This window comes from Oncorhynchus mykiss, chromosome 15, assembly GCF_013265735.2.
Source record: "Oncorhynchus mykiss isolate Arlee chromosome 15, USDA_OmykA_1.1, whole genome shotgun sequence".
NCBI lineage: Eukaryota > Metazoa > Chordata > Actinopteri > Salmoniformes > Salmonidae > Oncorhynchus > Oncorhynchus mykiss.
Window position 1 is genome coordinate 24413129 of NC_048579.1, and position 11863 is coordinate 24424991.

Genomic DNA, 11863 nt, shown 5'->3' on the forward strand with positions numbered 1-11863 from the left:
CAGCTGTAATTGCAGCAAAAGGTGGCGCTACAATGTATTAACTTAAGGGGGCTGAATAATTTTGCACGCCCAATTTTTCAGCTTTTGATTTGTTAAAAAAGATTGAAATATCCAATAAATGTCGTTCCACTTCATGATTGTGTCCCACTTGTTGTTGATTCTTCACAAAAAAATACAGTTTTATATCTTTATGTTTGAAGCCTGAAATGTGGCAAAAGGTCGCAAAGTTCAAGGGGGCCAAATACTTTCGCAAGGCACTGTATGTGTGTGTGTATATATATATATATATATATATATATATATATATAAAACTGTTTATGTGCATCCCTACCATCACAACTGATTTGAACACCATCAGAATGTGTGGATCCAGAATTGTTTTGAGTGTGGTTATGCACATATGGGAGTTTGAAACAGTAAATTAATCAATGGATATAAGTGCCAATGAGTGCTGAAATCCAGCTAATTGATGACTTATCTATCACCTATGGGACAAAAGTCAGCAGAGCGCAGAGTTTGGTCTACTACTGCGTTAGTTTAATGGGTTTATCAGTTGTCTGAGCTGAGCATCAATCGTCTGGGCTGGGGGGGACCATAAAATGGCCATCATTTGACATGCAGATGAAAAGGGATCCCGCTGAAGCCTTTACAGCGGAGCTGAGGAGAGAACAAAGACAGCATTCAGAGGTCCATCTATCCACCAAAACAGGGTTTAATGGGCACTATGAATCAGCATCCAGACTATGTTATGACCTCAAACAACGTGCTATTCAAAGTGCTCTGAACAAATTAAGGGAATCGTTCACAAACATTGGCACATTCTAAGATCTGATGACAGTATCTGTAATGTGTTTTTCGGACCCTCCCTTGGTTGTATTCTCAGAGATCAATTGGTAAACACTGATTTAACACCCAAAAATGCACAACGTCTATTTGCGCCTCCACCCGATGGAAACTACAAGTGTAATGGCTCTTACAAATGCAGATCCTTTAAACACCCTCAAACAGGGAAACAGATCCCAATCAAAGGCGTTATCACGTACTGAACTCCACTAAGGCATTTCTTTATCTTGTAACTTGTCCTTGTGGTAAAAAATGATGTGGGTAAAACGAAGCGCGAATTATAAGTAAGAATCTCAAAAGCACCATTAGGTGCAAAAACTCTACATACCCAGTTGCGGCCCACTTTTTGGAAGCAAACCTCTATTTTGTCCCTTTGTTATATCGGCATCGAGCAAGTCCCCTTCCCTAGGAGAGGGGGTGACCTTGAAAATGTATTGTTAAAACGAGAGGCTGCCTGGATCTTTAATTGAAAGACCCTTGCTCCCGTCGGTCTCAACGTAGACTTTGATCTGAAGCCATTCTTGTGATTTTGCTATTCATTGTAAATGTTTGTAGGCTTATGTAGCCAAATTGTATCTATGATCATATGTTATCCGTTCATGCTTTTTAAAATGTTATATTTATATCTGTAAATTAACCAATAAAATCAAGCCACACCCAGCCATGATTACAGACACCTGTGTGTCCCTTGAAACTATATAAACTAGTGACCCGCAGTGCTTGTCATTATACCCTGATGACGACAGCTTGTCTGTCGAAACGTTGGTTATTCAATTATTGCATCTGAGCTCCTAGAGTATTGCGGTACTCCTGTTCCTTTTCAAATGACCTCAAACATGAAAAAAAAATAAAAATAAAACTGATTCTAGATCAGTGCTCCAATTCAGACATCTTGTGAATATGGGCCCTGTTAACAAAGGTTTACCTGCTTCTATGTAGTGAATGGTAGTGGGTTAGACCGGGGAACAAAGTAACACGGGCAAAGTAACTAAATAACTCAAATTAGAACTAACTTAGACAGCTGTTATCCAATGTGCTAATGTTTGGTTAGTGTAGCTACAGTACCTGCCTTGGAAATTTTGCTTAAATCCATAAATAATTGTTTATATATAGTTGATGACAATAATTATTAAGACTCGGATTAGAGTTGTAATGGAGGTTAATTGTAACATTTGTTACAATTAAATCCTTACCTAAAATTCTAATCCTAACCCTGATCCTAACCCATATTATTTTCATACTAAGCAAAAGCCTAAAACTTTTACTTTGTTCCCTTGTTCCCTGGATACCTGTTCCTGGGGTATCATTTCTGTGGAACTGAACTTGTTCCTTCTCACAGAGTCCAGGTGGTAGTTTGGGGCTCCGCTCCCTGGCATCCCCCAGGTGAAGAACTGCATTGTCTCATTGTGCTGCCAATGACAAGGCGATTGAAGTGCAATCTGTCAATGTCAGTCCTTCCAATTGAGTCAATCACTATCAGTGACCATTGTTGTGTATAATTATTCCAAACAATCATGAAGATAATGGTTTAGGATCCATTGGACTACTTTGAGGTAGGGTATAATGAGGATCATGTGACTGAAAAAGGTGACAAGTTCCTGTCCGATCTCTATATAGAAGGTATGGGTAACAGAATAATTATGCTTGAGATGACTCACAGTTTGTTCGGCGGTGGTAATCCTTCTCCTCTCCCTCGCTTTTTGTTGTCTCTTCTCCTCCACCTGCTGACACAGGTCTTTGTAGTAGTCCCTCTTTCTTTCCTATAAGTTACAGCATATTGGTCATGGAGTCTGGTTCAACATTTTTTTTTAAAACGGCAAAATTAGCATGATCTGCTCTTTTAACACGGACAAAAGCTTATTTTGGGGGGCACAACAGTTTATAAAGTGATTGCCTCTCTGATGATGTCAGAATGCTTCCTGGTTACAACTGGTGGGATCCTGGTGTCAGGTCCTGGCTGAGAGGAGGTTGATGGTTTACCCTAGATTAAAGATGTCAATATATTTTGTTATGGCAGAGCCTATCCTATGTGCTCGACATATGAATAAGCTGAGCATGTTGGATGATTTGAGTCAAATGTAGAGCAACACTGGCCTCCTGTGTTTCATTGAAGCTAGTACATGTACGACTACTGGCTCATTATCAATGATGTCAGTAAAAAAAAAGCCAACGGCTATATAAATGTTGCTTCGTTTATTCAGGACTATAAAACGTTAATGACATTCTTACTAAATCAATACCAACATAATATCAATAAAGGGTTCTGATACCTTTGTGAGTCTGGGTGAATAAGCAAATGAATCTGTGTTGTTGCTTCCATCACTGTTGGTTAGACTTGCATTGCCTTTCAGCATTAGTAAAGGCCTACCGACTAAAGTGGGAACAAGAACACAAAAGTTACAGTTTACAATTGGGTATGTCCAGTGTGTTTCTTTGTACATTAAAACAGAGGGAATTAGTATAGGATCTTACCATGATCTTTTCTGATCACCGTCATCTGATCAATTGATTGTTCCCTTCTCTGAAAAATAAGATAAATACAGGTTACCACTGTACCATTGTGTGTGTGTGTGTGTGTGTGTGAGAACATCATCTCAGTTACAGTATATTACTCACCTGGCTGTACCTAGATGTGGATACATTGAAGCCCTTCCGTACTGGAAGGGCTGGTCTAACACATTGGTTTAGATTGGAACCACACCTTGAAACACCTGCAATGTGGCATCATTTGATTAATTTAATCTCTAGTACAAAGCATGTGAAATAAAAAAAGATCATACTGCTATACTTATATACAAATATATTTTCTGGTATTAATCCTGAACGCCTGTGACCGATTGTGACTGAATAGGACCCCAGGCCTTTCCAATAGATGCTATCCTATCTGTCTCTTTGTTGTAGCGTTCAATACATTTTATTTCCAAATCCCACTATCAGGCTGACTCACCAGGCTTTTTGTCTTTCATGTCCGTGACTGTGTAGTCAAACACATGCTTGGTTTTCCTGTACAGTATGTCCCCCAGGCTTTCCGTAGGGGAGAACAGCGAGAAAGGAGGTCCTGATCTTCTGCAGAGCCTTCGCACTGCAAAACACAGGAAGTGACAGAGGCCCATGACACAAACCAGGTGGCTTCACAGAGGAAACCTCCATTAAGACACTCCATCATCATGATAGTACCAAAACACAGACATCACGGGATGACTCAATGGGAGGCAGATATTTCATAAACATGATCTATGATTATTTGTAATTATACTGATTAAACGACACCAGCCGGGGGACGATCCATCTTCAACCTCCCTTAGTGTCATTTATCATTATCAATGTTTGAGACTCAGATCTCTTGAAACTAAGTTATGTCATCAATGTGATTTATGATAACGCATACCTCCATTTGTAACAGTAATGTTTAAATGACTTGTAATAATAATAATAACAATAATAATGACTGAATGATCTCACTTCTGTCCCTGAGGAATGCAGCCTCATATCCCTCACTGAAAGGCTTTAGTGGTGACTGAAAGCAGATAGCGTAAACACAGTGAACCACAGCGGCCCCAACAGCAAGGGCTTTCAGTAGGTTTTGAGAAATCTCAACTGCAGTACTTGGCTAGAGCCTATCTACATCAAGCAAGAACATGAAACAGAAAGTATGGCATAACCTTAGGTAACGAGCAAGTTTTTTAAAAACGTATTATAACATACAACGTTCATGCTGAAATTTCAGAGAAAATTCAAGGGAAAAGAGTGTATAATGACGTACGGGTGGGAATTATGGGCACTTGTCCTTGATTCAGACAGTACGTTGCAGAGGAGCCTGGAGGGAGGAGCTACACGAGGCTCATTGAAATGGCTGCAATGGAGAAAAAACGGAACGTATCAAACACATTAAACATATGTAAGTCACATGTTTGTCTCTGTTCCATTCACTCCATTCCAGTCATTACAATAAGCCAGTCCTCCTATAGCTCCTACCACCAGCCTCCTCTGGTACGCTGTGACTCACCAGTATCTTGGCCTGATCTTTCATCCTTGTCTGTATTTCTGGTACACTCATCCCTTATAAAATAAAATGTCATGCTTTTTCAAATGCCAACATTTACAGTATACTGTATGAGAGCAGTTTTAATTGTAAAAGTTATAGGCCAAGTACTGCAGACTAACATTCTGAGGACATAAGCTAGTTCTTTCTTTGACTGAAAACAAAACAAGCGTCAGTCTGCTTAAGTAGTTCTTAGTTGGCATGAGAGATTATAGGTAGTTGTTGATTTAACAGAACATCATGATTATGTCTACAGTGTACACTGTACCTGTATCACTTTGGAGCTGAATATATTCTTTTGGAGACTCACATTTCTGAAATTCAAATCAATTCTATTTATGTATATGTTTGAATTGTTCAATTAATTCTATATTTCTGTGTCTGCGTCATGGGAGGTCCTTGTTCTTGTTTACCGTTCTTGAGGTCTCCTTTTTATGAACTGGTAACTCTGGGAGTTTTGCCTCCATGACTGACATCCATTCTAAACACAGAAGCAAACAGACTGTAATTGAGAGAAGTGTCAATAACTGATACATTATTTCCACTGCCTATTATCTGTTATCCTAGTTGTATTGTTGAGTGAAATAATTAGTACCTTCTGTGACTTCTGGTTTTGTTGTAAGTTCAGCGATTCCCTCTGTATCATCATAGTCATCACCATCATTATAATCCAAGGTCACAGTCCTGAAAGAAGTCTCTTGATTCGTAATGCCGCGTTCAAAACAACTGGGACCTCGGAATTCTCCAACTTCCAACGTCATGATATGACGACATCGTTTCTCCCGAGTTCCCAGTTGTCTTGAATGCACCAGTACATGGCCTATGCTGGCCAATCACTGTAAATACTAACATGAGAAAGGGATAGCTGCAGCCCGATAAGGCGGCCAGAGACTGGGTGTGTCGAAAGAAAGTAGGCGTATCGAAAGAGCACATGTATTGGTCTGACTTTCTGTCAGCGAGTGCAGATTTGTGGAAACATGACTGTGTATGACTGCGCATCGAAATTAATTTGAGGACGTTTGGGAAACTCAGAATGGTGGTGTCGTGAAATAACTCAGGCAGTGGAAAAGCATTGCATGTAAAAGCACGTATCTTAACATGCTTTCATGTTGTGAACATTTTACATGTATCCCATTTCATTGCAATTGTATAGGCTAGTATACGCAATGCCATTATTAAACTTGTCGATGCCTCATTTCTAAACACAAGGGCAGACATGAGTTGATGACCAATTTCAGAAGTGAGCTTCCCGGGAAAATGGGCTACACTGACACCCGTCTGATACTACGCGCACGTTACACAATCAAAACATTACAATTAGGTGAACCTGAAGGCAGGTGTTCATGTTTCGTCACGATTGCTTTAATGCAAGTTAGAGGTGTGAATGTGAAAAGTATTAAGACTGAACAATACTGTTCATGGCACTTTGTACAACGGTAACAATTTGCCATGTTTGCTTTCATAAAAGTTTGAGTTGTATGTGATTAAAAATGCTTAAGCATCCTCCATGCACTTCCAGAAAGCGACTGAACAAAATAGGCTACTGTCAAACCCTGTTCAATTTGTTTTTTTCCCCATTTCTTTCGACACGCCTACTACTCCGGGACGCTGCTATCTATACTTAACTAGCATGCCAATAAACGGGTAGTACTCACCTAAGCAGAACAGATTCACTCCCTTTGCAGTGTCCAGGAGTGTGGCTGCGCCTCATACTGGCTCCACGTGTTGACACACTCACCCTCCCTTGGTCTGTCTCATCAGTGAGACAGAAGAACTCCTTCGCGACACTTTTCATCTCCACACTTCGCCTGCCCTTCATCCAGTGCACAGACAACATTTTAATGGTCAATCAGCACAAAAAACAACAAGAGGGCACAAATGTCATGTAAATCATCATGTGCATTCACAGATGAATCAGTTGCCATAGAGAATCTAACCAAAATGCACTCACATGTAGGCTGTAGGATCAGGCTATGAGTCACAAACGAAATTGCAAAATCAAGTCGGTTTCTAAACAAGGAAATGGTTATAGGTGTGGCTAGGGAATGACCAGGGTGGACCCCACAACCCATACACATCCCAACCATGGAACCTTGTGGTTTACAACGTTTACGTTTATTGTCAACCAAATTCAAGTCATAGATTTGACTATCGAAAAAACTCTTCATTTCCTGACATGAATTCTGTCGGTCTATTATTTCTTACAGAACTTTATTTTGTCTTTATGTAGGGTGATCACTGATTTAACATGGGCAATGGCATAAGCATCACTCCATGTGATTTCCTACAGTATGAATGAGGGAAGCATAGCAAGGACATTGCCTGCCCTACAGTACGCAATCCCCAAGCATGGGGAATAAATACACACCACAGTTGATGGACACTGCATTTCCTGAGTAGGGTTGAACTGGTCACCTTCCGGAGTCTCCATACCTTCCCTTGATGGTAGATCTGATGTAGGCCAACTTTTGAAACAAACCAAGTCATGAGAAGTAATTCAGTAGCATACAGCATTAATCAAGGTGATATATAATTTATTTATGAGAATAAATCAAAATGCAGGCAGACTGCTTAACTATAGCGGTCATAATAAACATATTTGAGAGCTTCTTCATTAGATAAAACAACTCAAATAAAGTAACTTAAATTCATACAGTCAATACTTACAAGAACTGATCTTATATAACACTCGCACATAAAATAATAATTTTGGACCGCAGACGACTCAGACGATAGAAACTGATCAGGAATGGGAATTTGGGAGAAAGCGACAACGATGGTGTCGCGAATGGCGCTAAATTGATATAGAACATTGCGATCTACTTTATCATTACGTCATAAATGTCGAATGCCATGACAACGCGCGTCTCTGATTTCTTCATCAAGTAGACCTAAACTGCGCACTGCTTTCATTCATGTTTTCCTCGTTTCTGTGACAGTAGCCTACTGGTTGTATCCACGAGGGGTCAGTGCACAACCACTGATTTCCCTAAGGTTGAGGACCCGTTCTAGCAAAGTTGATGTGGGAAAATGTAATAGTATACTAAACAACGCGCTTGAAGCGAGGATGCAAGTGTAATAGATTAGAAAATAGCCAACTGTGGCTTAAAGGCTACAGACATTCACATCCTTTACTGCAGCACGAAACAGATAGCCTATTGGTATTGATTGCAAAGGGTCATAAGCTCCACACGATTCAAGTCCAAACTACTAACAATAAAGGCTTACGTCAAATAATCATCACTTTATAACCCTAATAGAAGCCATTTCAATCTAATAGCAATAAATAGGCAACTGACTGTAAGCCAAATGCCCCCCTCTCTCTCACACACTCTCTTACACACTCTCTCACTCACACACACGCACGCATGCACGCACGCACACACACACACACACACACACTATAGACTTACCCTACACAATATTATAAAACTGGTGCGGGTGGAGAAGGTGTGGGTGTGCTTCCAACGAGCAGACAGTATTTTCTGGCAGGCGCACACAGATATTTCTCACAGAAATGGTCTTCTCTCCACACAAGACAAGAGGCTGCTGAAAGGAGCTTTTAATTGGGGGAAGGTGCCACAGGGGCATGCAGTTAATCATAGCAAAGTGAAGGAGAAAGACAAGACAGAAGAAAGATAATTTGGGAAATAGTCACCATTCAATGAGGAGTGTGGAGACTTTTGAGGTTGGCCTGAGGAAATCATGACCCAGCATGTTCGGTTCATGTTCTAATTGGAGTCTATAGACTACTATGTGTTCAGTTCATTGACTTGTGTATGTCAATCTAACCTTTAAGCTTCCTCAATTCCTGAATCAATGCTATATGTGTTCATTTGCTTATTTGAACACGACAATCCCTCAATGACCTCCCAAACAGTATAGATAAAAAACAATAGTCTTACATTTTTATTGGTCAGACACTGACCCCCCCCCCCCCCCCCCCCCATATAAATCTATTGCATGTTTAAAACAGATTTTGATAATGACAGTAAGTTAGTCTATAATCATATTTAATCTAGACAATAGCTCACATATTATATTCATTGTTATTGAAACTGCTAAATTAATTTGGTAGATTGCACCTGTTGCCTCTTGAATACAGAGATAGACTTGGTACTTTTTTGTGGAAATTACATTCAGCAAAAGTCCTCCATTATCACCAGAGAATGGACATAAATAAAGATGATGTCTGATTGTACATCTCGGCTCAGATAATAACTTATTATCATGCACAAAATACAATGTCTCACAACTTTTAAATGGGGGGTTATTGATGACAAGTGAAAGTGGTTGGCTGAAAAGGTGTTACCAACCATGTTTTATAACTAACCATTCAAGCATAATAAGCTGGTCTCAAAATCCCAATGAATATGCATCAGTCTATTCATTTCAATAAGTCTTGGTCCTCATTTTGTTGATTTGATGTGCAGTATTGCAAAGGTGTGCTATAGTGTTTACAATATGAGGCCAGATAGTACTAAGTAGGGTAATAGCCTATGTCCTGTCGTGTTACATGATAGGCCTATGTAATCTGCTATGTCATGTCATCACTGCAATCACGATTATTGATTCATTTCTGTAAACCACACATCCATATCATTATTATGGCCTCACAGTTAAGGACATCCAGAAGATTGAAGCATCCAATGCAGATAAATGTATTATTTTAATGACGTGTGAAGCCCACAGATGACTATGGCCCATACACACACGTGTTGCTTGATGTGTTTGTTTTCCCTTGCAGCGTGACACAGGCTAAACACCTACATGTGCGTAATAGGAGGTCAACATGACATTACCCAAAGCATCTGATTTCCAGCAGTTCGTCTCAATTTAACACAATCAATCGGGCCAAACCTAGACATGGAGAAATAATGGGCAAATAGATTACACATTCATAACTTTAACAACGGCGCTGTCTAGTCGCGGGCGGAGGACGGGGGTGCTCAACAATGGAGCGTGGTGAGTCATGGAACCCCTACGCAACACGGGGGACCCTCTAGTAGTGATGACAGCGGTGCTGAAAAAGCTGTGTAGGTGTCCGGACCAGAATTGGGATTTGTTGAGGATAAAATGAAGAGCTACAGATCTCTGTGGGTGGCGGTCTACCCACTGGCAGTGCTGGTTACGTTAATACTATACGGATTTGATTATTTGAATTATATTACTCTGAGATGTTAGAATCCTATTTATTGAATAGATAATCCAATGGACTATGAGATTTACCCATAAATGATTCCAATTGCCAAGAAAATCCCAAAATAAAAAAATATGTTATAAAAACACAAGCACTTAATCAGAAAAGCATGATCACCTTGAGCACTGTAGGCGTATCGTTCCAAACAATTACGGGCACCGGAAATGTATGGTTCAATCACTTGCAGAATAATTTCCTATTATTTACATTTCTCAAGGTTTGGGTTGAAAAATGTAAGATAGCTGCAGCAGGCTAGCTGTACTAAGCTTGAGATTCGCCGAGTGTGGACGGGTTGCAACAGACGGCCACTGTCCACTATTTTGTGGTACTGAATGCCATAATTTTGTGCTGAATCTCATATCGCTGCTATAAGCCATATATCTTGTTTGTTTAATCAACACCAGATCCGGATCTTTTACTTCTGTAACAAACCCACTGGGCAAAAACTGGTTGAATTAGCATTGGTTCCACATTATTTCAACCCAAAACATGATTCATCTGGATACACCATTCATCTTTGTGATATCGCTGAATCGACGTGGAAAACTGATTGGATTAGCAAAAATTAATCAACTTCACGACATTTCGTATTTTTTTCCACACAACTTTTAACGTAAATCCAATGACATGGGGATCTTTTGTTAATTTCATGTTGAATTCATGTTAGTTGAAAACGCAACCAAGTATAAATTAAAACTAAACTGACATCTGTGCTCAGTGGGAAGTCACCTTGAGCACAGTCCAGTTTCAGTGTCATAACAGACATTGTTAGACTGTTAGGATTGGAAGTCTTCAGTCCACTGACTGTAGCCACTTGCCTCCTGCTGATGTCATGTTTAGCCTCCAGCAGAAAAGTGTTGCATCTGATTAGAGGATGCAAAAGTTGGCCTCTGTTTGCAGAAGGGGAGGGACTTTCTCCAACTATTTGCTTGGCAGACAGCTATGATTCAGGACTAAAACCTCCCTCAAGCCAGTGTGTGGGCTACATGCATAGAGTGTAGGGGTGTTATAGTAATGTCACGTGTGCGTGTCTGTGCCATCCTGCTGCCCCTGCCATGCATGCACTGAGCCAAGGCATGTGAGTCATGAGCCAGCCACGAGACGTGATGACCTCATTGACCCTGGCTCCCTCCCTCGTTCCCCACCCCTCACCACCATCGCAAAAAGAAAGATGAGTCAGTGACACAGCCTGGCCTGGGCCTAGCGATCAGATTTCACCCATCTCCTGTCCTGCTCCCTCTCTCCCTCTCTCCCTGTCTCTCCCCCCCCCCCCCCCCCCCCCCCCACGCACCCCACCACAAAGGGTATATGATTCATCCGGACACACCAATCATCGTCTGAGGTTTAAAAATAAATCCTGCCATTCAGAATGATGTTTCCCCATAAAGACAACACGCAGAGACACAACATCCCATCAGTCTGGCCAATTGAACCGCTGTGTTCACATGCAGCACACACGAGCAACAGGAGAGGAAGAGTGGGAGGCCTGTGATGCAGAGAGGAGGAGTGGGGCTCAGCACAGGCGAATTCCCTCAAGACATTGCACTCTAGGTGGGAGAGAAATCAAGATGAAGAGAGGCCCGAGGAGAGAGATCCACGTGTAGCGTGTTATAAGATGAGACCAGGGGGCCTCAGAGGCATAAAGACTAATCAGATCACCACTCGCTGTCTCAATCATATGGATGAGCAGGTTGCTCATGGGAATTTTACTTACTCAAACATGTTTTCAGAGAATAAAGGATTATGATTGGTTGTGTCAGGCAACCAATGAAAATGGA

General features: G+C 40.8%; 1 protein-coding gene across 2 annotated transcripts; it reads right to left on the reverse strand.

Moving 5' to 3' along the window:
• Window positions 1-326: 326 nt before the first annotated feature.
• LOC110489850 lies at window positions 327-5883 on the reverse strand. Of its 2 annotated transcripts, XM_036945577.1 has the most exons (13): window positions 5481-5883; window positions 5299-5366; window positions 5154-5199; window positions 4850-4902; window positions 4306-4360; window positions 3791-3925; window positions 3460-3554; window positions 3316-3364; window positions 3114-3214; window positions 2738-2824; window positions 2502-2603; window positions 2133-2252; window positions 327-657 (listed from the first exon to the last, which is right to left on the reverse strand). In XM_036945577.1, the coding sequence occupies exons 1-13, from the start codon at window positions 5644-5646 to the stop codon at window positions 607-609; spliced, it is 1128 nt and encodes a 375-aa protein (XP_036801472.1). In that variant the 5' UTR covers window positions 5647-5883; the 3' UTR covers window positions 327-606. The 2 variants fall into 2 exon arrangements, with proteins under 2 accessions (XP_036801472.1, XP_036801471.1); XM_036945576.1 differs by lacking the exon at window positions 327-657 and having other exon boundaries at window positions 1560-2252.
• Window positions 5884-11863: the final 5980 nt, after the last annotated feature.

What these genes read in the sequence shown, in the direction of transcription:
- LOC110489850 (XM_036945576.1), bottom strand. Translation starts at nt 5,646, where the DNA reads ATGACGTTGGAAGTTGGAGAATTCCGAGGTCCCAGTTGTTTTGAACGC. An exon ending in AAGATCAGGCCAAGATACTG is followed by an intron (nt 4,361 to 4,849) that starts GTGAGTCACAGC and finishes ATCTGCTTTCAG; the next exon opens with TCACCACTAAAGCCTTTCAG. An exon ending in ATTCTGACATCATCAGAGAG is followed by an intron (nt 2,604 to 2,737) that starts GCAATCACTTTA and finishes TGTAACTTATAG; the next exon opens with GAAAGAAAGAGGGACTACTA.